At 40.0% G+C, this 26,063-nt stretch overlaps 1 protein-coding gene across 14 annotated transcripts in view; it reads right to left on the bottom strand.

Moving 5' to 3' along the window:
- BPTF (bromodomain PHD finger transcription factor) overlaps positions 1-26,063 on the bottom strand; it is a 143,522-nt gene that overhangs the window by 21,848 nt on the left and 95,611 nt on the right. For 6 of the 14 annotated variants that reach the window (XM_081219713.1, XM_081219707.1, XM_081219716.1 and 3 more), the window contains 9 exons: positions 24,475-24,625; positions 23,544-23,667; positions 19,083-19,329; positions 18,561-18,722; positions 18,189-18,340; positions 17,186-17,294; positions 6,151-6,368; positions 3,156-3,378; positions 1,536-2,428 (listed from right to left, as the gene is read on the bottom strand). In XM_081219713.1, coding sequence (XP_081075839.1) covers positions 1,536-2,428; positions 3,156-3,378; positions 6,151-6,368; positions 17,186-17,294; positions 18,189-18,340; positions 18,561-18,722; positions 19,083-19,329; positions 23,544-23,667; positions 24,475-24,625 — 2,279 coding nt within the window. The remainder of the gene's footprint in view (positions 1-1,535; positions 2,429-3,155; positions 3,379-6,150; positions 6,369-17,185; positions 17,295-18,188; positions 18,341-18,560; positions 18,723-19,082; positions 19,330-23,543; positions 23,668-24,474; positions 24,626-26,063) is intronic. The other 8 variants (XM_081219714.1, XM_081219720.1, XM_081219719.1 and 5 more) reach the window with 5 other exon arrangements.

Raw genomic sequence — 26,063 nt, 5'->3', positions numbered from 1 at the left:
AATCTGAGCACATGTATGTGTTTCCCAAAGAAACTAAGAATTTTACATCGTAATACAAATAAAATGAGAGCTACTGTGTGGCCCGGGTGCTTATCACGTACCCGGCACTGTGCCCAGGGAAGCAGCTGACATTACCTTGTTTATTCACCGTAACAACGCTGAAAGGTAGGGACACTTTTATAAATGAGACAGTGAGACATAAAGAACTTACTAACTTGTTGGAGATTAAAGAATTAATACAGCTCTAATTTTAACCCAGCTATCATCCTCCAATAACCATGTTTTCAACATTATGCTCTCCGTCCCAGGCATTCATTTTAAAGATCACCCCACCCCCGCCCCACTGCCACCTTGTACAGAGATTAGGGTAAAGACAGACACTGTAATAATTCTCAGTTCATGGACCATACAGTGCTAAAAGCTGGGTAATAATGCATTTTAACACATTATATATGACGTTAATTTTTTAAGAATATTACTATACATCTTCAAAATCCCTCTGCTGCTGAAAACACTTCTAACAACATTACAATCATCAAAGTTGCTAAGAGACTAGATCTTAATTATTCCAACCACTAAAAGGAAATGAAAGTTCTGTGACATGATAGGGGAGTTAATTATTGCTACAATGGCAGTCATATTACAAGATGTGAATGTATCAAATCAATAAGACATATACCTTAAATTAAATTTATACAATGTTATATGTCAAATATATTTCAATAAAAAATAAAATAAAAAGTGCTTCTACATACATGACCTCATTTAATCATTACAGTAACCCTGTGCGGCTGCAAGAGAGAGAGTTTTAATGAGGATATAGCTCAGGGAAGATCAGTGGGTTTCACAGACTGTAAACAGGAGACCCAGGAACTGGGTTCTCCTGACTTGGGAACACTTGAAACCCACACAAACTCCTGACTAGTGCGGAGCGCTGCACATTCTCCCGCAATGCTATAGAGGATGTCACTATACGTGTGGCTTCGTTTCAAGCAGAATAATTCTAACTCATCTAAATTGCCTTACTTCACTACAAAGCTACTGCACAATGCCACTTTTTATTTATGCTATGGAGTCATACTATTTAAAGCTTTTTTTTAACGAAGGTGTGGCTGGAAACACAAATGAGTTTAATCTGTCTATAAAATTTGCTTAGCCTACGTGCAAACTAAGGAATGACAACTGCAAATAACTTCAAAGAAATTGCTGTGATGCCTGAAGTGGTTTCAAAACTTAGTTAAACCTTCAGGTTTCATATCAATGATACTTAAACTTCCTAAGTCCACTCTTTCCAACTTAGTTCTCCCAAAATACACGCCGTTTTTCCAGTAAGCACTGACTGTCTACATCCAACAGAGTTCCAAACCGTAACAGTCATTCAGTACGTTTTGGTCAATCCAGTGCTGCTTCTAACTTGAAGCATCAATGACTTTTGTGTCTTATTTAAGGAAAGCTAACACAACCAAACGCTAAGTCTAATGCACAGCACAATAATTCAAGCTACTGAACATGCTGCTTTTACTTAATAACTTTACCTGTTTCTGAATGATTTCGCTTTGATTAGAAGCTTGGAGGGTGTGTTCCCGCTTAATTTCTATCTGTTGCTGCTTCTTCTTTTGCTGCTGATCCCTGAGTTGCTGAACCCTTTGCAACTGCTCTTGCACACTGGCTGCCTGCACTGTAACCACATTCTGAATCTGGTGAGTCTGCACAGGGCTGCTTTGCTGCATCTGAACGGGTAACTGGAGTTTGATCTGCTGGGGCACACCACCTTGCTGAGCCTGTATCTGAGCCACAACCTGTGACTGGATCTGGGAGAGAACCTGGACTTGTTGCAGCTGTGGCACAGCAAGGACTTGGGGCTGAGGCTGCTGTACTTGGAGCGGAGGACGGGATGGGGACGAAACAGTAACTTGGCTTAACGTTTGTCCTGATGAAAGAGTTTGAGTTGAAGACTGTACCTGGGGTTGTGACTGTGGCTGGCCCTGGGAAGGTGGCTGAAGAGATGTGTGTGGCTGAATTGGAATCGGCTGTGAGGCTGTAGTCTGACCCTGGGACTGCTGTCCAGGAGACACTTGGGATGGAGTTGATGGACGCATTCGAGTCTGTGGTGGACTCTGGACACGAGCAGGAGACTGTCCTTGGACATTACTCTGAGGCTGACACTGTCCTGCACCTTGGGGTTTGGAGGACTGTGCTTGGGTGGGCTGTGCTTCAGGTGGGACGTGGGAGGCAGCAGTTGCTTGGGTCTGGGCTTCAGGCTGAGCTGGGGACGGGGGTTGGGTTGGGGGCTGGGGCTGTGCGGGCTGAGCAGTCTGAGGCTGGGCTTCTGCAGGACTCACGCTCGACGGCTGAGCTGGAGGCAGGCTCTTGGCTGGCTGCACCTGTGTCAGGGGCGATAATTTACTCTGTCTTTGTTCACTTGTACCTGCGAAAAGGAAAGACCAAATATTTCTTACTCTAGAACATGAGACTGGTTTAAGAAGAACTTGAAGGGGATTTTCTGAAGGTGAGAATTCTGCATTTCAGTACAGAAGACTGATGCCCTAGAAATGCTCCATCTAGAAACACCTAGGTCAGGACTCTCCTAAATTGGGGAACGTGGGCCCTGTTCATGGCTGCCCTCCGCACATTTCGCTAAGTCTCCAGAGGGCTGGCTTCCAAAGGAAGGCGCAGTCTCTGGAAATCAGCCAGGTCTTCTGGCCCAGGCTAAGGCCAGCCCACATTCCTCTCCTATGGCGTAGCGCCAGTGAGTGACGGCCGCTTGCAGCAGAAGGCTCACCAAGTGCTCTGGTCCTGAAGCTCCCAATCGTAGGTTGTGAGCTGGAAATGCCCACCTGCCCTGAGAGCACGTCATGACTCAATCAGCTCCTACAGGCTTGGTGAGGAGTTAGGAGTGGGCACAGTCACCACGATACTTTACTATTTTGTGCCGACCCCCCGCTTTCTATACTTTTTAATGGGGGATGGTGGTGACAGGGAGGCTGTCAGAGTAAGAGATCTGGTCAAGCTCTTGTGAGGCTGACCAGTCAGCTGCGACACTCACCAGCTTGAGGCACATCCTCCCAAAGACAAATACCGGTCCTCTGGCCCCCTCTGTCACCCAGCTACCCGTGACACTACCATGCAGCATTTCCGACAAGCCCAGGTTCTACCTGCTGCTGTAGTGGAAACAGTGGTGGTGGTGGTGCTGGTTGCCGTGGCCGTTGTTGCCAGTGGGGTGAAGAGGAACCGCTGGACGGTACCGTTCGGCATTGCGGCTTGCATCAGCTGCTGTCCTGGACCGGGAAGTATAGTCACCCCTTGAGGTATCAACTGCAACTGTCCAGTAGTTTGGCCTTGTCCTTGAATCACTACTGTCAAACCTTGATTGCCACCCTATGGAAAAAACACACAACATGTAAACAGCCTTCAAACCATCGATCTGCAAGTATACCATTTGATCCTTTAAAATAATGAACATATGTATCTGAAGGTCTATGGAATGGTGCCAAGAAAAAGTCAGATAAGCTAAAATAAGAATAGTTATTTTAAAAGACTGATGGTGTTTAGTGGAAAAAACATGAACTAACAATCCAGAGTTCCAGTCCGAGCTCTCCAAATGGACAGCCAGGTTACCTGTCTATAAGTAATATCGCTCCTCTGGATCTAAATTTCCCAATCTATAAAATAAGGGTGTGAACTGAATAACTAAGGTCTGCACAAAATTCTGATTTTAAATCATCTTATTTATATTCATATTATTTTATAACTTTCAAAGCATCTTTAGACATACTTTAGACATGCCTCATTTGATTCTCACAATAGACTTGTGACTTTGTGGATTAGGGAGAGAAAATATTACTACAATCCTCCTACCAATTAGGAAACTCAAGTTAGAAAGTTCAAGTCTCTTACCCAGAGTGAGAGAGCAAGTTCAAGGTGAGATATAATGAGAAGCCCAGGCCTCCTAGTTTCAGTTTTTTCATCATGTACCAAATGACCTATGGCGTGTGTTGGTGTGTGCCAACATATAGAAAGCTTACGGTTCTGACATGGAATGCAAACACCATGTGAGGAAGGTCACTAATGTCTGAGTAATCATCCAAATGGGGACTAGGAACTAAAAACTCCATCTGCACTGCCTCTTCTGTCCAGGACTTCTTAATCCTCAACTATCAGGAACATGGTGGAGAATTAGAAAGCAAACGTAGAAACAAGCCACCCTAAGTTCCCAACAGCCAAAACTGATGCTACAAAGTTCCTACAGTGAGGCTAAGCTCCATGCCTCCATGCACTTTACTCAGGAGTCCCTTACTACAGCAGTCCCCAACCTTCTGGGCACCAGGGACTGGTTTCGTGGAAGACAGTTTTTTCATGGACGGGGTGGGTGGGTGATGGTGCAGGCTGTGATGCGCGGGACGGGGAGCAATAGGCAGCGGCAGATGAAACTCCGCTCGCTCCCCCACCCCTCACCTCCTGCCGTGTGGCCTGGTTCCTATCAGGCCGCAAACCGGTTGAGGACCCCTGCCTTATTCACTGTTGCTTTTCTAAAACATTTTTGTGCACAGTCAAAACTACATAAAACACCAAGTATAGTTTAAAGAATAATTATAAAGTGAACGTCTATAAAACCAGCATTCAGGTCATCACTGCCAGTATCCAAGAAGGCCCCCATGTGACCTGCTCTGATCTTAATTCCCCTCCTTTGCCCTAGAGGCAAGCACCACTCTCACTGTTACAATAACTGCAGTTCTTTATAGTGCGACCACTAAGCCCTCTAAGGGCCACAGACTCACAACTTCAGGAGCACCATTCAGGAAGAATTCAAATGGTGTCCCTTCCAGGTAGGCGATGCAGCAGGCCCATAACCCTACACATGTAGCTAGTTTTGCCTGTTTCTGAATCTTATGCAAATAGATCATAATGTAATTCTGTTTGTTGCTTGCTTTTTAGTTAGCTCAGCAATGTAGTTCTATGTGGCTGTTGTTTGTTCATTTCCATTGCTGTAGGAAGGCAACTTATTTATCTAATTGACTGCAGATTGACATTTGGGTTGTTCCCAGTTTTTGACTCTTATGAACAATGCTGCTGTATATATTCATGTCCATCATCCTGGTGCTCAGACGAACAAGAACTTCTCCAGGAAACACACCTAGAAGGAGAACTACTATGACGTGGGGCATGTGTCTTCAACTTTGCTACATAGTGTCTACAGTTTTCCAAGGTGGCTAAACCAATTTATACTACGACCAGGTGTGTACGAGAGTTCATTCTGCTCCATGTCTTTGCTGTCTCTTGATTTTGTCTGACATTTTAGTTTATACCAATCTCTTAGATATATGGTTTTAATATGCATTTCCCTCATTACTAACAAAACTCAGCAGCTTTTTGGATTTATGGACGTTTAGATTTCCTCTTTTCTCGACAAGTTTGTTTGCCCTTTTTTCCTACCGAGCTATCTGGATTTTTTTCCTTCTTAATCTGTACTAGTAATTCTTCATGTATTCTGCAGAACTGTCCTTGGCTGGTTGTATTTATGCCTTCCCTCATTCTTTTCACTCTTTTATAATGTTTGATGAACTGAAGTTCTTATTTCTAAGGTTGTTGAATTTAGAAATCTTTTCCTTTATGGCTAGTATTTTCTGTCTTTAAGAAAGCTTTCCTGGGCTTCCCTGGTGGTGCAGTAGTTAAGAATCCACCTGCCAATGCAGGGGACATGGGTTCGAGACCTGGTCCCGGAAGATCCCGCATGCTGTGGAGCAAGTAAGTCCATGTGCCACAACTACCACACGTGTGCTCTAGAGCCCGTGAGCCACAACTACTGAGCCCGTGTGCCACAACTACTGAAGCCTGCGTGCCTAGAGCCCCTGCTCCACAACAAGAGAAACCACTGCAATGGGAAGCCCACGCACGGCAATGAAGAGTAGCCCCCGCTCCCCGCAACTAGAGAGAGCCCGCGCGCAGCAACAAAGACCCAACGCAGCCAAAAAGAAATAAATAAAATAAATTTATTAAAAAAAGATAAAAAGTATTTTTGACTCTAGGAACCAGCCATTTTAAAAAAGTAAGTACATTTTTAAACGTCCAAAGATAAGTACGTGTTTTAAAGCTTACAGCAAGAGTAAGTAAGATCACTTGTAAAGTTAAAATGGAAGTCACATTACTTACGTGGCCCTGTGTTAACTGGGTGAGTTGAGCCATGGTAAGCTTCACCTGTCCTTGCTGGGGGCGAGGGGGCTGTGAGGTTGAAGGCTGTAGACTTGCAGTGGGTGCTCCTGAAGTTAATCCTTTCTGTGCAGGTGTTGAGGAAACTGTACTAGGGGCAGAGATCGCAGTGGAAACAGGTTGCCCTCTGATGATCTGCGTCACCACCTGCTGAGGAGTACCTATGTAAAGAGCAAAACATTAGAATGCTTCTATGCCCTAAGCAATACTCTGAGTTGAAATGTCGTTCAACACTTCAGATGAATGTATTCTTCTCAATTTTCAAAAAGACTGACGGGATGCTGACATACTGATGCACTCAGCCATATACCCACACCCAAAGGACGCACCTGGTTGTCAGTGAGCCTGTTTCCACTCAGCTCACTAACCACCACTCTCCCATTCCTGCTCTCTGCAGTAGTCAAAAAATAATAATAATAATAATAATGCTCTTCCTATGAATCTAAAGCCAAGATGACAATAGGGAAGATGGAAGAGCCTATGTAAAATGTACGTTAGGCTGCCTTTCCTTAGGAATATAAATGAAAAGATAATAATCTAATATATAATTAATTTATGTGACTTTTAAACAAAACATATAGAATCTGGAATATTCTGGGACAATTATATTTATAAATGAGTTTTTCTTATAGCTATTTGCAAGTTAGTTTGAGAGAACCAAGAGGGCAAGAACCCCTGTATCCTCAATACTAGAGCAAGGTGCTCAACAAATGCTTCCATAGTTACTGTTGAATAAACATCTATAGAATGAATGAAGTTTAACTGAAATGGCTCCATAGTCTTCTAAAAACTTCTGTTTCTCATTTAACATGATGAAACTAGAAGAAAAAGCAGGTGGTAATTATTTGGCAGCTAATTTTACACTTATAAAATCTGAATTCATTATTAATTAGTAAGTATTATATTTCTGAAATTTTGTATTCACTTCCTGTTTTTCCTCATATGTCTACATATATATTTCTGTGTATATTTTTTTTAATGACCGGTGCTTAATATTATTGCATTATGTATAAAATTAAACCTATTTTGACATTTAGAACACTTTCCCTTTTTCTTTTTTTAAATAATACCCTGGTGAAATCCCTGCTTACAAATTTTTATGTGCTTCTAATTATTTCCTTAGAATAAACTCCTCCCCAAATTACTGGATTCATAGCAGGAACATAGTATTAAATTGAATTTAGAAAGGTTATACCCATTCATACTCCCATCACCACTGGGTGCCCATTTCACTGAACCCTTTCCAACCCTATCACTAAAGTATCACATTCCAGCAATCAGAAATAGTATGATAGCATCACAGTGTCTGCATTACTTCAGTTGGTCTACTTTCCTTTGGTATCACATGCTCCTAAATTCTGGTGGCTTGTAAATATGCTATAGAAACGGGCAGTGTAAGTTTTTCATCATTACTCTTTCTTCTAAACTTTACTTGGTTATTGTTCTCCACTTATTCTTCAAGATGAATCAAAAAACAGTACAGTGGGGCTTCCCTGGTGGCGCAGTGGTTGAGAGTCCGCCTGCCAATGCAGGACACACGGGTTCGAGCCCTGGTCTGGGAAGATCCCACATGCCACGGAGCAGCTGGCCCCGTGAGCCACAATTACTGAGCCTGTGCATCTGGAGCCTGTGCTCCACAACAAGAGAGGCCGAGAGAGTGAAAGGCCCGCGCACCGCGATGAGGAGTGGCCCCCACTTGCCACAACTAGAGAAAGCCCTCGCACAGAAACGAAGACCCAACACAGCCATAAATAAATAAATAAATAAATAAATTTAAAAAAAAAAAAAACAGTGCAGTATATATAGACAAGTGCTTGAATTTGAAAACTTCTGGACCCCAACACTCTGTCCTTGTACTGCAGTTTGAGGAATAGTTAATGAAACGTTACTTTCTTTTATCACCTTATATTTTCTTTTTTCCATCTTTATTGGACTATAATTGCTTTTCAATGTGTTAGTTTCTGCTGTACAACAAAGTGAATCAGCTATATGTATACATACATCCTTATATCACCTTGTATTGATATGGTGTCATCATAAACACAGATGGATAAAAGGGCTGGTACTGACTGATTATATGATGGTCATTCAGATGATCCCCAATATGTACATGTTCAATTATGTTTAGATTATCATCAAAACACAAATTCAAAAATTAAAACACTTTTTATTACAACCTGGGAGTGTTCAACTTGGGAAACGCTAGCGTGGTGGTAGGAATAGGGATAAGTTGACCTGCACACACTCAGACACACACTACACACATCCATCCACCCTCTACCTCTCTGACCACAACTCCTAAGACTCTTACTGTCTTCACTGGGCCCCACCAGTCTCACTGGCCACCTTGCTTTTCATATGACACACTAGACACACTCATATGTGAAGCTATATATTCACATATGCAAGTCTAAGTATATTACCATTTATCATCCATAAACTTTTCTTCTTCTTTACATTAGTTTTATCTTTCCTTTTAGTTGGCTGCCTAACTGACAGCTATTTTTAAACATGAATAGATACTGAATTTTACCAATTGTCTCTGTAGCATTAACTGAAATAAGGAATCATACTTTCTTCTCGGGTAAATTTTGCTTAGGCATTAGGATATTTCCTTTAAAAAAATACTATGCTATGTTTCATATTAGAATTATGCTAAATTTGTAAAATGAATGGGAAAGAATTTATCTACTCCTTTCCCCTTATGGCCTGCAACTATTTTTTATAAGAAGGAAATTGTTTCCTAACCATTTCAAAGAATTTTATCCATAAAACCGTGAGGTCTGGAATTCTTTTTTGTAGGTAATACTATGGCAACTTTCCAAATTTCTTCCCTTGATGTGAGTCATTAAGACTTGAAATTTATAAGCATAGTATATAATTATGCCTTGTTATTCAAACAGATTTAGTTCCTTCTATTTTTATTGTACTTTCTCATTCCTACATTTTGTAAACTAGCATTTTGTTCCCCTTTCTCTAGACTTGCAAAAAAAAATGGTTTAATATTTGCCTTTTCTGTCTTATAATCATTACTTATACTTTACTTCCTTCTTCCTGTTTTCATTTAAGACTTGTAACAATATATATTTTTCTAACTTCTGGTTAAGATTTAATGTGGGTTTTTTTTTTTTTGTCTGTTCACCAATGTGTTTCAACTGCCTAGAGTAGGTGCTCAAAAATATTTGCTGAATGAATGAATTTGCCTCTCAGTTTAGCTTTGCAGCCTGGCTTAGCTGCTACTTGATAATCTGTTTGTAATGACACATCTGATGTTTCTTTAACATAAAAGTTACTTTTGAGAACATACTTTTGAAATTCCAAGCAAGTAAGCGTTCTTAGTATAATACCTTAATGTTAATTTCTAGCTTTACTACAAAAAATGTAGCCTATACACATTCTACTTTTTGGAATTCATCAAGGTTTTACCTATGGCTCATTATAAGACCATTTTCACACAAATAGCTCATAAATATTTAAAACTAATGTGTATTCCTAAAGGTACAAAAGTTGATACAGTCTGTTTCCGGTCTACTATACTCCTGTAAATCCCTCCTTGATTTCAAATAGTTTTTGCTTTATACACTTCAATGACATCTTATTTTAAAGATCCAAGATTGCACCTTCACTGCAATCTGTATCTTTAAGCCAAATATAAAGTGACTTTCTAAGTAGCTCGAAGATGGCGGAAGAGTAAGACGCGGAGATCACCTTCCTCCCCACAGATACACCAGAAATACAGCTACACGTGGAACAACTCCTACAGAACACCTACTGAACGCTGGCAAAAGACCTCAGACCTCCCAAAAGGCGAGAAACTCCCCACGTACCTGGGTAGGGCAAAGCGGAGAGATTCCCGCACAGAGGATCGGTGCTGACTGGCACTCACCAGCCCGAGAGGCTTGTCTGCTCGCCCGCCTGGGCGGGCAGGGCTGGGAGCTAAGGCTTGGGCTTTGGTCAGAGTGCAGGGAGAGGACTGGGGCTGGTGGCGTGAACACAGACTGAAGGGGCTAATGCGCCACAGCTAGCCAGGAGGGAGTCCGGGAAAAAGTCTGGACCTGCCGAAGAGGCAAGAGACTTTTTCTTCCCTCTTTGTTTCCCGTGTGCGAGGAGAGGGGATTAAGAGTGCTGCTTAAAGGAGCTCCAGAGACGGGCGCGAGTCGCGGCTGAAAGCGCGGACCCCAGAGACGGGCGTGGGACGCTGGGGCTGCTGCTGCCGCCGCCAAGAGGCCTGTGTGCGAGCGCAGGTCACTGTCCACGCCCCACTTCCGGGGAGCCTGTGCAGCCCGTCACTGCCGGGGTCCCGGGATCCAGGGATGGCTTCCCCGGGAGAGCGGACGGCGCGCCTCGGGCTGGTGCAACGTCACGGCGGACTCTGCCGAGCGGCTCGACCCCGCACTCCGTGCCCCTCCCTCCCCCGCGGCCTGAGTGAGCCAGAGTCCCCGAAGCGGCTGCTCCTTTAACCCTGTGCTGTCTGAGCAAAGAACAGACGCCCTCCGGCGACCTACACGCAGAGGCGGGGCCTAATCCAAAGCTGAGACCCGGGAGCTGTGAGAACAAAGAAGAGAAAGGGAAATCTGTCCCAGCAGCCTCAGAAGCAGTGGATTAAAGCTCCACAATCAACTTGATGTACCCTGCATCTGTGGAATACATGAATAGACAACGAATCATCCCAAATTGAGGAGCCGTGTGGATGAAAGGTTCTTGGTGCTGCAGCCAGGAGTCAGTGCTGTGCCTCTGAGGTGGGAGAGCCAACTTCAGGACACTGGTCCACAAGAGACCTCCCAGCTCCACATAATGTCAAACGGCGAAAATCTTCCAGAGATCTCCATCTCAACACCAGCACCCAGCTTCACTCAACGACCAGCAAGCTACAGAGCTGGACACCCTATGCCAAACAACTAGCAAGACAGGAACACAACGCCACCCATTAGCAGAGAGGCTGCCTAGAATCATAATAAGGCCACAGACACCCCAAAACACACCACCAGACGTGGACCTGCCAACCAGAAAGACAAGATCCAGCCTCATCCACCAGAACACAGGCACTAGTCCCCTCCACCAGGAAGCCTACACAACCCACTGAACCAACCTTAGCCACTGGGGACAGACATCAAAAACAACGGGAACTACGAACCTGCAGCCTGCAAAAAGGAGACCCCAAACACAGTAAGATAAGCAAAATGAGAAGACAGAAAAACACACAGCAGGAGAAGAAGCAAGATAAAAACCCACCAGACCTAACAAATGAAGAGGAAATAGGCAGTCTACCTGAAAAAGAATTCAGAATAATGATAGTAAAGATGATCCAAAATCTTGGAAATAGAATAGACAAAATGCAAGAAACAGTTAACAAGGACCTAGAAGAACTAAAGATGAATCAAGCAACAATTAGAAACACAATAAATGAAATTAAAAATACTCTAGATGGGATCAATAGCAGAATAACTGAGGCAGAAGAACGGATAAGTGACGAGGAAGATAACATAGTGGAAATAACTACTGCAGAGCAAAATAAAGAAAAAAGAATGAAAAGAACTGAGGATAGTCTCAGAGACCTCTGGGACAACATTAAACGCACCAACATTCGAATTATAGAGGTTCCAGAAGAAGAAGAGAAAAAGAAAGGGACTGAGAAAATATTTGAAGAGATTATAGTTGAAAACTTCCCTAATATGGGAAAGGAAATAGTTAATCAAGTCCAGAAGGCACAGAGAGTCCCATACAGGATAAATCCAAGGAGAAATACGCCAAGACACATATTAATCAAACTGTCAAAAATTAAATACAAAGAAAACATATTAAAAGCAGCAAGGGAAAAACAACAAATAACATACAAGGGAATCCCCATAAGGTTAACAGCTGATCTTTCAGCAGAAACTCTGCAAGCCAGAAGGGACTGGCAGGACATATTTAAAGTGATGAAGGAGAAAAACCTGCAACCAAGATTACTCTACCCAGCAAGGATCTCATTCAGATTTGATGGAGAAATTAAAACGTTTACAGACAAGCAAAAGCTGAGAGAGTTCAGCACCACCAAACCAGCTTTACAACAAATGCTAAAGGAACTTCTCTAGGCAAGAAACACAACAGAAGGAAAAGACCCACAATGACGAACCCAAAACAATTAAGAAAATGGGAATAGGAACATACATATCAATAATTACCTTAAATGTAAATGGACTAAATGCTCCCACCAAAAGACACAGATTGGCTGAATGGATACAAAAACAAGACCCATATATATGCTGCTACAAGAGACCCACTTCAGACCTAGAGACACATACAGACTGAAAGTGAGGGGCTGGAAAAAGATATTCCATGCAAATGGAAATCAAAAGAAAGCTGGAGTAGCAATTCTCGTATCAGACAAAATAGACTTTAAAATAAAGACTATTAGAAGAGACAAAGAAGGACACTATATAATGATCAAGGGATCGATCCAAGAAGATATAACAATTGTAAATAGTTATGCACCAAACATAGGAGCACCTCAATACATAAGGCAAATACTAACAGCCATAAAAGGGGAAATTGACAGTAACACATTCATAGTAGGGGACTTTAACACCCCACTTTCACCAATGGACAGACCATCCAAAATGAAAATAAATAAGGAAACACAAGCTTTAAATGATACATTAAACGAGATGGACTTAATTGATATTTATAGGACATTCCATCCAAAAACAATAGAATACACATTTTTCTCAAGCGCTCATGGAACATTCTCCAGGATAGATCGTATCTTGGGTCACAAATCAAGCCTTGGTAAATTTAAGAAAATTGAAATTGTATCAAGTATCTTTTCCGACCACAAGGCTATGAGACTAGATATCAATTACAGGAAAAGATCTGTAAAAAATACAAACACATGGAGGCTAAACAATACACTACTTAATAACGAAGTGATCACTGAAGAAATCAAAGAGGAAATCAAAAAATACCTAGAAACAAATGACAATGGAGACACGACGACCCAAAACCTATGGGATGCAGCAAAAGCAGTTCTAAGAGGGAAGTTTATAGCAATACAATCCCACCTTAAAAAACAGGAAACATCTCGAATAAACAACCTAACCTTGCACATAAAGCAATTAGACAAAGAAGAACAAAAACACCCCAAAGTTAGCAGAAGAAAAGAAATCATAAAAATCAGATCTGCAATAAATGAAAAACAAATGAAGGAAACGATAGCAAAGATCAATAAAACTAAAAGCTGGTTCTTTGAGAAGATAAACAAAATTGATAAACCATTAGCCAGACTCATCAAGAAAAAAAGGGAGAAGACTCAAATCAATAGAATTAGAAATGAAAAAGGAGAAGTAACAACTGACACTGCAGAAATACAAAAGATCATGAGAGATTACTACAAGCAACTCTATGCCAATAAAATGGACAACCTGGAAGAAATGGACAAACTCTTAGAAATGCACAACCTGCCAAGACTGAATCAGGAAGAAATAGAAAATATGAACAGACCAATCACAAGCACTGAAATTGAAACTGTGATAAAAAATCTTCCAACAAACAAAAGCCCAGGACCAGATGGCTTCACAGGCGAATTCTATCAAGCATTTAGAGAAGAGCTAACACCTTTCCTCTCAAACTCTTCCAAAATATAACAGAGGGAGGAACACTCCCAAACTCATTCTATGAGGCCACCATCACCTTGATACCAAAACCAGACAAGGATGTCACAAAGAAAGAAAACTACAGGCCAATATCACTGATGAACATAGATGCAAAAATCCTCAACAAAATACTAGAAAACAGAATCCAACAGCACATTAAAAGGATCATACACCATGATCAAGTGGGGTTTATTCCAGGAATGCAAGGATTCTTCAATATACGCAAATCAATCAACGTGATACACCATATTAACAAACTGAAGGAGAAAAACCATATGATCATCTCAATAGATGCAGAGAAAGCTTTCAACAAAATTCAACACCCATTTATGATAAAAACCCTGCAGAAAGTAGGTATAGAGGGAACTTTCCTCAACATAATAAAGGCCATATATGACAAACCCACAGCCAACATCGTCCTCAATGGTGAAAAACTGAAACCATTTCCACTAAGATCAGGAACAAGACAAGGTTGCCCACTCTCACCACTCTTATTCAGCATAGTTTTGGAAGTTTTAGCCACAGCAATCAGAGAAGAAAAGGAAATAAAAGGAATCCAAATTGGGAAAGAAGAAGTAAAGCTGTCACTGTTTGCAGATGACATGACACTATACATAGAGAATCCTAAAGATGCCACCAGAAAACTACTAGAGCTAATCAATGAATTTGGTAAAGTAGCAGGATACAAAATTAATGCACAGAAATCTCTGGCATTCCTATATACTAATGATGAAAAATCTGAAAGTGAAATCAAGAAAACACTCCCATTTACCACTGCAACAAAAAGAATAAAATATCTAGGAATAAACCTACCTAAGGAGACAAAAGACCTGTATGCCGAAAATTATAAGACACTGATGAAAGAAATTAAAGATGATACAAATAGATGGAGAGATATACCATGTTCTTGGATTGGAAGAATCAACATTGTGAAAATGACTCTACTACCCAAAGCCATCTACAGATTCAATGCAATCCCTATCAAACTACCACTGGCATTTTTCACAGAACTAGAACAAAAAATTTCACAATTTGTATGGAAACACAAAAGACCCCGAATAGCCAAAGCAATCTGGAGAACGAAAAATGGAGCTGGAGGTATCAGGCTCCCTGACTTCAGACTATACTACAAAGCTACAGTAATCAAGACAGTATGGTACTGGCACAAAAACAGAAAGATAGATCAATGGAACAGGATAGAAAGCCCAAAGATAAACCCACGCACATATGGTCACCTTATCTTTGATAAAGGAGGCAGGAATGTACAGTGGAGAAAGGACAGCCTCTTCAATAAGTGGTGCTGGGAAAACTGGACAGGAACACGTAAAAGTATGAGATTAGATCACTCGCTAACACCATACACAAAAATAAGCTCAAAATGGATTAAAGACCTAAATGTAAGGCCAGAAACTATCAAACTCTTAGAGGAAAACATAGGCAGAACACTCTATGACATAAATCACAGCAAGATCTTTCTTGACCCACCTCCTAGAAAAATGGAAATAAAGACAAAAATAAACAAATGGGACCTAATGAAACTTAAAAGCTTTTGCACAGCAAATGAAACCATAAACAAGACCAAAAGACAACCCTCAGAATGGGAGAAGATATTTGCAAATGAAGCAACTGACAAAGGATTAGTCTCCAAAATTTACAAGCAGCTCATGCAGCTCAATAACAAAAAAACAAACAACCCAATCCAAAAATGGGCAGAAGACCTAAATAGACATTTCTCCACAAAGGATATACAGACTGCCAACAAACACATGAAAGAACGCTCAACATCTTTAATCATTAGAGAAATGCAAACCAAAACTACGATGAGATATCATCTCACACCAGTCAGAATGGCCATCATCAAAAAATCTACAAACAATAAATGCTGGAGGGGGTGTGGAGAAAAGGGAACACTGTTGCACTGCTGGTGGGAATGTGAATTGGTACAGCCACTATGGAGAACAGTATGGAGGTTCCTTAAAAAACTACAAATAGAACTACCATATGACCCAGCAATCCCACTACTAGGCATATACCCTGAGAAAACCATAATTCAAAAGGAGTCATGTACCAAAATGTTCATAGCAGCCCTATTTACAACAGCCCGGAGATGGAAACAACCTAAGTGTCCATCATCGGATGAATGGATAAAGATGTGGCACATATATACAATGGAATATTACTCAGCCATAAAAAGAAACGAAATTGAGCTATTTGTAATGAGGTGGATAGACCTAGAGTCTGTCATACAGAGTGAAGTAGTCAGAAAGAGAAAGACAAATACCGTATGCTAACACATATATATGGAATTTAAGAAGAAAAAAATGTCATGAAGAACCTAGGGGTAAGACAGGAATAAAGACACAGAGCTACTAGAGGATGGACTTGAGAATATGGGGTGGGGGAAGGGTAAGCTGTGACAAAGCGAGAGAGAGGCATGGACATATATACAGTACCAAACGTAAGGTAGATAGCTAGTGGGAAGCTGTTGCATAGCACAGGGAGATCAGCTTGGTGCTTTGTGACTGCCTGGAGGGGTGGGATAGGGAGGGTGGGAGGGAGACGCAAGAGGGAGGGGATATGGGAACATATGTATATGTATAACTGATTCATTTTGTTATAAAGCAGAAACTAACACACCATTGTTAAGCAATTATACTCCAATAAAGATGTAAACCCCCCCCAAAAAAAGTGACTTTCTTTGCCCTAGTTATTGTTTCTTTAAAATACTGAATTCGACTCTGTTCAATATTAGTAGGATTATGCATGTCTTCCCTCCGCCTCTCCCTTCTTTCTTTCTTTTTTTGTCCTTTATTTCATGTGTCTTTGACCATCTTTTTATGTTTTACCTTCTGTGGTAATTTGCTTTTAGGAATGTTTCTCATAAATTCACAGTTCGTTTTCACTCAATCTTTACAGGCTTCAACATTTACTATGGGAGCTTTAACTTATTTACATTAAAAAGGGCAGGCACTGCCTCTGTAATCTTGTTTTATGCTTTCCATTTAAATGCTTCTTAGCCATTTCCTTGATTTTATCTTTTGCCACACAGACTGTTTTCTTTGCTTATTCTCTTTACTCCAATGATCTGAATGTATATATCCCATTTACTAGAGGTTTTAAGAACATTTTTAACAAGCATACTTGGACCTGCTTTTCTCTTATTGACAATACCAGAAATGAAATAAAATCTTATGGCTGTGTCCCATGATGAATCAGAAATTTAGTATGCTTCGAAATCTTAATTCATATTGGTATTTTCCAGTATGTAGAGTGCCAAATACAGAATATTATAGATTTCCTACACTGACTCTTTAGATGTAAAATGATAATACTGGATGGAGGAATACCTGGCTGTACCATCACAGGTGTTCGAATAATTGCCTTTCCTAGTGTTGACTGTTGGAGTGGTGTTCTAATCACCGTCATACCAGGGCGGATCTGAGGCCCTGTGATTACCTACAAATAACACAAAGGACAATGAATTAAAATGTTTTTAAAAGACTAAAGCATGATGGACTTAGAACAGAGATCTTTAAACATTCCATATTGATAAACATGTCTACAGAAATTACAGAAGCTCTTGGACAGTACATATTAAATTATATTAAGCATCAGAATAAAGATAGAACTTTGAGGGGAGAAAACGTAATTTAAATGAGATCGCATGAAATTCCTTGTCACTGATACCAAGAATAGCCTACAGACTAAAAGCAAGGATACAAGACCCAAGAAAGCTCTGCTCTATAACCACCACAGTTGCTCACAGGAAAATGATAAGTCCTATTTTCCCTGAGCGCCAATCCTCATCTGTAACCCAGAGAACACAGGTGCAAGATCAGAGACCAGAAGTTCTTTCATAATTTAAAGGAGAGACTACACAGCATATTATTTTCACTGTTAGGTTTAGAACATTCTCAAGTCTGCCTAACATTAAACTTTTTCCATAATACTAGTGCCAAGGAAATGATGTATCTAATATGTGTGCATATCAGCTGATAGACTAGTTAATGCTGTGGATTATGTTTTCACTCTACTCCTTGGCTGCATAGCACGTCGTTTTCCTGGGTGATCCAGTGTTGCCCATTGTTTTCAATAAAGACATTTTCTTTGTAAAATCCTGGAAAGCAATTCTTATGATTCATAAACTATACTAATGTGCTATTAACTAAATTTTAAAAATTAACGGTTCACTTGAAATATAAGTAACAGATGTTTTTAAAAATCAGTACTTTGTCACAGATTAAGTAAAAAGTAAAGAAAAATTAGAAGTTGGATTAATCCTGGAAGAGGCCATTCTAAAAACTTCAACCAATGTGGTTAACACCAAATAAACCTGTAAAGAACTCTTACTTGGGAAGTGCTTGTAGTTCCTCCAGAACTTGAGGTATTGGGCCTAATCGTGACTGTTGCTGTCCTGGGCTGGAATGAAGTAAAGGTTTGCTGACTTGTACCTGTACTGGATGGAATGATACCCAGGACTTTCTGCTGTACTTGAACAACGCCTTGAAAAAAAGATGAAGAAGTAATTGATAACTGCCCCTTTCATAAAACATCAGGTATTGATTGCTTGGTTCCTGAGGAGAAACCAGGTGTGGCGAGGGTTTATAGTGGGCTACATAAAATGTGAGATCTGAAGACTGAAATCAGTGAAAAGGAAATGAAAAATAATGGCAACAGTATGATCTGGCAAATGTGAATTAAAACTCTTCACATTTCCCTTACCTCCTTGCGTTGCTGGCACATTTACAGCGACAATCTTGCTGTTTGCAGGAAGTGGCAGTTTGGTAATTACTTTTCCTGCCATAGTGACTGGATTGCCTGTAATTTGGAACGTCTGACCTGTGCTGGCAATGGTTGTAGCAGATGTGGCAGCTGTGCTGGTGGCTAATGGGGTATAAGACATTTAATAAGCTTCAGATTTAAAATAACCAGCAACGTAGTGACTTCTAGGAAGGCACCAATGCATGAAATGTGGCTCATTTTGTATTTTTAAGAAAAACATTCCTCTCCACTCAAAGTAAGTGAACCATGTAAATGCTGAAAGTGAAATAATGTAAGAGAGGAGTTTCGCTAATGTAATATTATGAATATTATCTGTAACAAACCTACTGTTACAGTTTGTTTGCTCAATCAGCTGCAGAAGAAAAATAATTTTCTAAAGAAACATTTCATTTCAGTAGGTAAAGGACTGAAATTTCTTTTTCTTGAATGAAAGCAATCTTTTATTTAATCACAGTTGTGTACCTGAATTTGACTGGCCTTGCTTAACCCAGGTAGCAAAGGTCTGATGAAAGTTCTTGTTCTGCTGGAATGTTACTGTAGCTGGAGATCCAACTTTCGTAGTTAGTACCATTTTAGTGCCAGTTGTAACTGAGCCACTTATGGGGGCCACCATAACTTTCTGTGCTGGAGAGATGGTACTAGTTGTACTGCTTGTTGGGGAAGTAGTGGAAGCTGCAATTACTGTAGGCTTCTGCTGTTCCAATCGTTTCTAGAAAAGTCAGGGAGAGAAATCATGAACCAAAATCGTTCCAAATAAAAACACCATTCTGCATGAAGTCCAGCCACAATTCCTCTCAATCTAAAAAAGTGCACCAAATTTCTAAAATATTTAACTTCTGAAAATATGCCCAAATTTACACTTGAATTTAATTTCTTGAGGGAGGCAACACTTTTTATGACTCTAAATCACATATACTTTATTAAAAGCAATAAGGTTTTGGTGACAGAAATTTGAAATGATCAAGTTTTTCCAGTCTGTGCAAAGGTCCAAGCTTTCAGACTGAAAGTGCAAGAGACCTGGGTGATCTTACTGGAGACAGGGATACCTTGCGATTCAGCGGTGGGGTTTAGAACAGACAGACAGCAAATGATGGGACCTGTCATGTTAATTTGCCCAATCATAAAGAACATGTCAATATTTAAGTATCACTATTCAAGTTGGCAAACCTGCAATCAAACAAGCTGAAAATAATAAACAATTTTTCTAGACTTATATTTTTCAGTTCAAGGATTTTTACAGAAAAATCCTTTAGACTATTTTATACCGAATGGTATAATCGGATCTTTCAGACTATAGTGTTATTAAAGACGATTTGCATTTCTTTTCCCAGAGATTGTGGCCTTTTCCTGACAGCTTATCGATATGACAGTTTCAGTTTACACATGTAAAAACTACAACTTGATCTTTTTGAATTATGGTTTCCTCAGGGTATATGCCCAGTAGTGGGACTGCTGGGTCGTATGGTAGTTCTGTTTTTAGTTTTAGAAGGAACCTCCATACTGTTCTCCATAGTGGCTGGATCAATTTACATTCCCACCAACAGTGCAACAGGGTTTTTCTCCACACCCTCTCCAGCATTTGTTGTTTGTAGATTTTTTGATGATGGCCATTCTGACTGGTGTGAGGTGATAACCTCATTGTAGTTTTGGTTTGCATTTCTCTAATGATTAGTGATGTTGAGCATCCTTTCATGTGTTTGTTGGCAATCTGTATATCTTCTTTGGAAAAATATCTATTTAAGTCTTCTGCCCATTTTTGGATTGGGTTGTTTATTTTTTTAATATTGAGCTGCATGAGCTGCTTGTAAATTTTGGAGATTAATCCTTTGTCAGTTGCTTCGTTTGCAACTATTTTCTCCCATTCTGAGGGTTGTCTTTTCGTCTTGTTTATGGTTTCCTTTGCTGTGCAAAAGCCTTTAAGTTTCATTAGGTCCCATTTATTTATTTTTGCTTTTATTTCCATTTCTCTAGGAGGTGGGTCAAAAAGGATCTTGCTGTGATTTATGTCACAAGGTGTTCTGCCTATGTTCTCCTCTAAGAGTTTTATAGTGTTTGGCTTTACATTTAGGTCTTTAATCCATTTTGAGTTTATTTTTGTGTGTGGTGTTATGGAGTGTTCTAATTTCATTCTTTTACATGTAGCTGTCCAGTTTTCCCAGTCTGAAGAACCTAGGGGCAGGACAGAAATAAAGATGCAGACGTAGAGAATGGACTTGAGGACACGGGGAGGGGCAAGGGTAAGCTGGGACGAAGTGAGAGCGTGGCATGCACATATATATACACTACCAGATGTAAAATAGACAGCTAGTGGGAAGCAGCCACATAGCACAGGGAGATCACCTCAGTGCTTTGTGACCACCTAGAGGGGTGGGATAGGGAGGGTGGGAGGGAGACGCAAGAGGGAGGAGATATAGGATACATGTATATGTATAGCTGGTTCATTTTGTTATAAAGCAGAAACTAACACACCATTGTAAAGCAATTATACTCCAATAAAGATGTTAAAACAAACAAACAAACAAACAAAAAAACTACAGCTGGCATTGACTACAAACCTGGTGGCAAACCCTCTACCCTTCATTATCTTATTTAATGCTTGGACCAACCCAATAAAGTTGCTGGTACTGTGATTTAAAGATGAGGAAACTGAGACTTAGAGAGGTTGTAAAACTAGCCCAAGGTCACAGAGGTAGTAAATGCTGGAGCTGAGTTGTGTACGAAGATCAAATTCCAACTATTTCTTGCCATCAAACACTGCTCACCAAAGACAGCACACCTAGTCTTTTTACTGTTACTTTTGTATATGTCCTCTATGCCTTAAAATAATGTGAGGTATTTTACATAATTTCTCATTCCTCAGAAGAAAAGGAGGGCTCCACTGGTGGCACAGTGGTTGAGAATCTGCCTGTCAATGCAGGGGACACGGGTCTGGGAAGATCCCACATGCTGAGGAGCAACTAAGCCCGTGCGCCACAACTACTGAGCCTGTGCTCTAGAGCCGTCGAGCCACAACTACTGAGCCCATGTGCCACAACTACTGAAGCCCATGCGCCTAGAGCCCGTGCTCCGCAACAATAGAAGCCATCACAATGAGAAGCCCGCGCACCGCAACAAAGAGTAGCCCCCACCAGCTGCAACTAGAGAAAACCTGCACGCAGCAACAAAGACCCAAGGCAGCCAAAAATAAATAAATAAACAAATTTATATTTTAAAAAAAAAGAAGAAAAGGAGCTTAGTTTTGGATTCTTGGAAATGTCATCCAATTGGATCAGTTAAAAAAAAAAGGAGGCAAGAAAAACAAAACAACTAAACACATAGTTATTTTCTGGGGCTATGTCTTCAAAAATTGGAAATGTTGACTATGGGAAATATAGCCAATATTTTGTAATAACTGTAAATGGAGTATAACCTTTAAAAATTGTATAAAATTTTTTTTAAAATTACAGGGGGAAAAAAATCACAGGTTTGACATGTCCACAAAATCTGCTGGGTTTGTACACATGTTCAAAAAGGCAAGTTTGTCATTAAACTCTAGCTGTCATTATTTCTCAATTTTTGCATGGAAAAAAAGTTTCGATCATCTTCATTGCTAAATTTGGAAAATATATTAAAATGAATATTGACTTGTTTCAAGAAAGATATTTTAAATAAATTTTTTTTTTTTTTGCAGTACGCGGGCCACTCACTGTTGTGGCCTCTCACATTGCGGAGCACAGGCTCAGCGGCCATGGCTCACGGGCCCAGCCACTCTGCGGCATGTGGGATCTTCCCGGACCGGGGCATGAACCCATGTCCCCTGCATCGGCAGGCGGACTCTCAACCACTGCGCCACCAGAGAAGCCCCTATATAAAACTTTTGAAGAAATATATAGATTAAGTATATACTGCTCTGTTCAATTAAGCTATATACAGGTGGATGTCCATCACCTCAGAACTGACACACATAGGAAAAGCAAAGAATACAATGTTCTTGGGGGACTTAGAGAAGTAATACATCACCAAGTTCAGGTTCTGACTTTCAACTGCCAGAGAAAAGCTCATTATCAAATTAAAGAAATTGACCCTCTGCCCCCCAAAAAGTAATACCTTGGGTTACATTGTAGAGATGACAAAACACATCCATAAAATGAAAAACAAAACAACCAGCCAGTCTTTCTAGGACTGGAGAGAGAGACATGACAAAATCCAGAAGTGCTGTTATCTCAAACTTTGATCTAAGTGAAGATGACCTATAGTAAACCACTGTAAAAGATACAAGAACTTGAAGAAATATTTTATAAAATATGAGGAAAAAGGTAAAACATGAGGAAATGAGTCTGATTTATTTATGTAATATGTAATTTTTAAGTAAGTTACGTGTAACTAAGTTAATGATACCTATTTTATCTATTTCTATTTTATCGATATCCTGAGAGTTTATATAGTCAAGTTTGGCTAAAAACTTTCATAGTATCTTCTTATTAGAATGAAGGGGTAATTATCTTTTATTTGGGTCCGTAAATAGTCAGGCACATATGATACATCACAGTATGGAAATACTAAGACACCATAGTAGCTTGGTGACCACCAATTACAACAAACTCTTATACTTTTAGTACAACTCACTTTTTCGTAGACTACAGAGATTTTACGGATTGGAATTTTACAGGAAAAAATTATCTTTAGAAACCACCCTTTGAATTATAAATATAATAAATAAGAGAAATTATACTTCAAACATTGTTCTTCAAATGTGTACATTTTTTGCAAAACCAAAGCTTGGTATATCCACAGAGCTATTTTCAAGTACTGAAATTAAGATATATATAAGATACACGTAAAAATAAAACCACATGAATATATAATTACTGTGCTTTTAGTGTGCACGCATTTTGCTAAAAATGTCAATTCGCTGCCAGGTGGGACTGGTACCAACTCCCCCACCTGCTGGGCAGCCAATCGCTGCTGTCTGAGGTGAGCCTCCATTTGGGCCTTGAAGTCCTCTGCCTTCTTCTGTTCACTAACCTTAGCCTGTTGCTCAACTGCTTGTGCCTTTTCTTTCTCCACTCTGCAGGGGAAGAAAGGAGGAATTTATCAGAAACTACAGGCATGCCCCATAGATATTGTGGGTTTGGTTCCAGATCACTGCAATAAAGCAAATGTCGCAATAAAGCGAGTCACATGATTTTTCTGGTTTCTCAGTGCATATAAAAGTGATGTTTAAACTACACTGTAGTCTACTAAGTGTGCAATAACATTATGTCTAAAAAAAAAGTACATACCTTAATTTAAAAAATACTTTATTGCTAAAAATGTTAATAATCATCTGAGCTTTCAGTGAGTCGTAGTAGTAACATCAAAGATCACTGATCACAGATCATCATAACAAATATAATAATAATGAAAAATTTTGAAATACTGTGAGAATTACCAAAATGTGACACAGAGACACAAAGTAAGCAAATGCTGTTGGGGAAATGGTGCCTATAGACTTTCTCAATGCAGGGTTGCCACAAGTCTTCAGCTTGTAAAAAACGCAGTATTTGCAAAGCACGATAAAATGAGTATGCCTGTATCTCACTAGGCATCTGGTATCTAATATTAAGTGAAATCTGGTTAAGTTCCACATCATACAAAAAGTATAAAATTATTTCAATTTAAAAATAAAACATTTAAATTAAGGTAATTCAAAATTGACAAGTAGATAATAACTCATAAAAATTAGAAAGAGGACATTAATAAATGATACACAGCTAGAGAATCAAAAGGTGGAGCAAAATTAGGACATACCAAATAAACTATTAAAGGGGTAATTCTTTAATTCTGAAGTGATAAAAATCTTCAGCATCTGATCACATATAAACCATTTCCTTACCTCTCAGCAAACGCCCTGATCTCCCATAATTCCAACTCTTCCTCTGCTACCCACGTTTCAATAATAACAGGGCCAGTTTGCTTGGGCGTTTCTGGTCTCTTTGGCCGCAATGCACTCGATCGAAGGCCTTTCCTCTGAGGCGTAGGTGTTTCTTTGGAAAAGAAATCGGAGTATTTTAAGCAATATAGCTTCTGAATTATAGTACTTCTGGCATCTTCTCTTATATCGTGAAAAGCAGGGATTGGCAAACATTTCCTTAAAGGGCCAGATGGTAAATACTTTTAGACTATGCAGGCCAGATGGTCTCTGCTACAACTCCTCAACTCTGTATCATAAAAGGAGCCAAAGACAATACATAAGTGAGAAAGTGCGGCTGTGTTCCAATCAAACTTTATTAACAAAAGCAGATGGTGGGTCAAAGCTCATGGCTTGCTGCCCCCTGATATAAAAGCCCTATTAACCTTTACACAGCCTGTTCCCTCTGCCTAGAACACTACTCCTAGCCTCCTTCTCCCTCATCTGACTGGTGCCTAATTCATCCTTCAGACCTCAACATGGATACAACCTTCCTCAAGAAGCGTAGCTTGTTCCTCCCAGCTGGGCTGGGTGTCCTTGAAATGCACAACTCTGGAGATCTGTACTTCCCTATCAGGGCACCGAGAAGAGGGACTGGAGAGTTACTAATGTAAAGGAGGGATCGGAAACTATTAAGAATAGATATAATCTTCAGTGATAAGATTCTAAAAATAAAAAGGAGGGACAGACAAGCATTGAACCTTCCCATATGTTCAGGAAAGAGGGAAGCAGTAGAATCACAGGCAAGCAACAGAAGGAAACTGAAACAGCAGCAGGACCTGGATTGTATGAAGTGATATAAGAAAAGAAAAGTGATTCAAGGAGACAGCAGTGGTTTGCATCAACAGCTGTGGAGTCGAGACTAACGACTGGTCAGGAACGCCTCCTTCCATCTGTGTGTCTTTGCCTATCAGCTGAGCTGTCTATTCCCGTTCCAGGACAACATTGTTTTAATTATACTAATATTTCATCATCTATTAGGACAGCTACCCCCTTATTGGTACTCTTTTCAAAAAAGCCATTCTCATTTATTTTCCAAGATGAGCTTCTGAGTTGATTCAATCAAGATTCAAAAAATTAAATTTATCCATTTGGGGACAATTAATTTCTATAAAATAGTAAGCTTCTACTTATAGACAGCATTTTCTTTTTACACGTTTCTTCATAGTTGTTCCCCTAAGTATTTTTACTACACATGTAAAATAAAATTATTTATTTTTGTCTAATTTTATATCTTGAATCTGGACACCTTACTGGACTCTTTTTAGTGTTAATAGTTTTGATTTTCAAGTATAGAATTATTATACCTTTTCTTTGCTTCCTTTACAATAGGGGCTGGATCCCATTCTTCTATGTATTTGCCACCTAGGGCCTATCATGTAGGTGTCTATGAATGTTTCCTGAGCAACTCTTTATGCCTCTTAGGTTACTTCTACCCTGACCACTGAAGTATTACACAATAGCTTGAACCCTTGAGTCAACAAATCTTCACTGACCACTTGTGTGTCAGATTC

Source organism: Mesoplodon bidens (assembly GCF_964165515.1).
Source record: "Mesoplodon bidens genome assembly, chromosome: 19".
Classification (NCBI taxonomy): Eukaryota; Metazoa; Chordata; class Mammalia; order Artiodactyla; family Ziphiidae; genus Mesoplodon; species Mesoplodon bidens.
The sequence above is the reverse complement of the archived record's forward strand: the minus strand, read 5'-3'. Positions and strand labels throughout refer to the sequence as shown.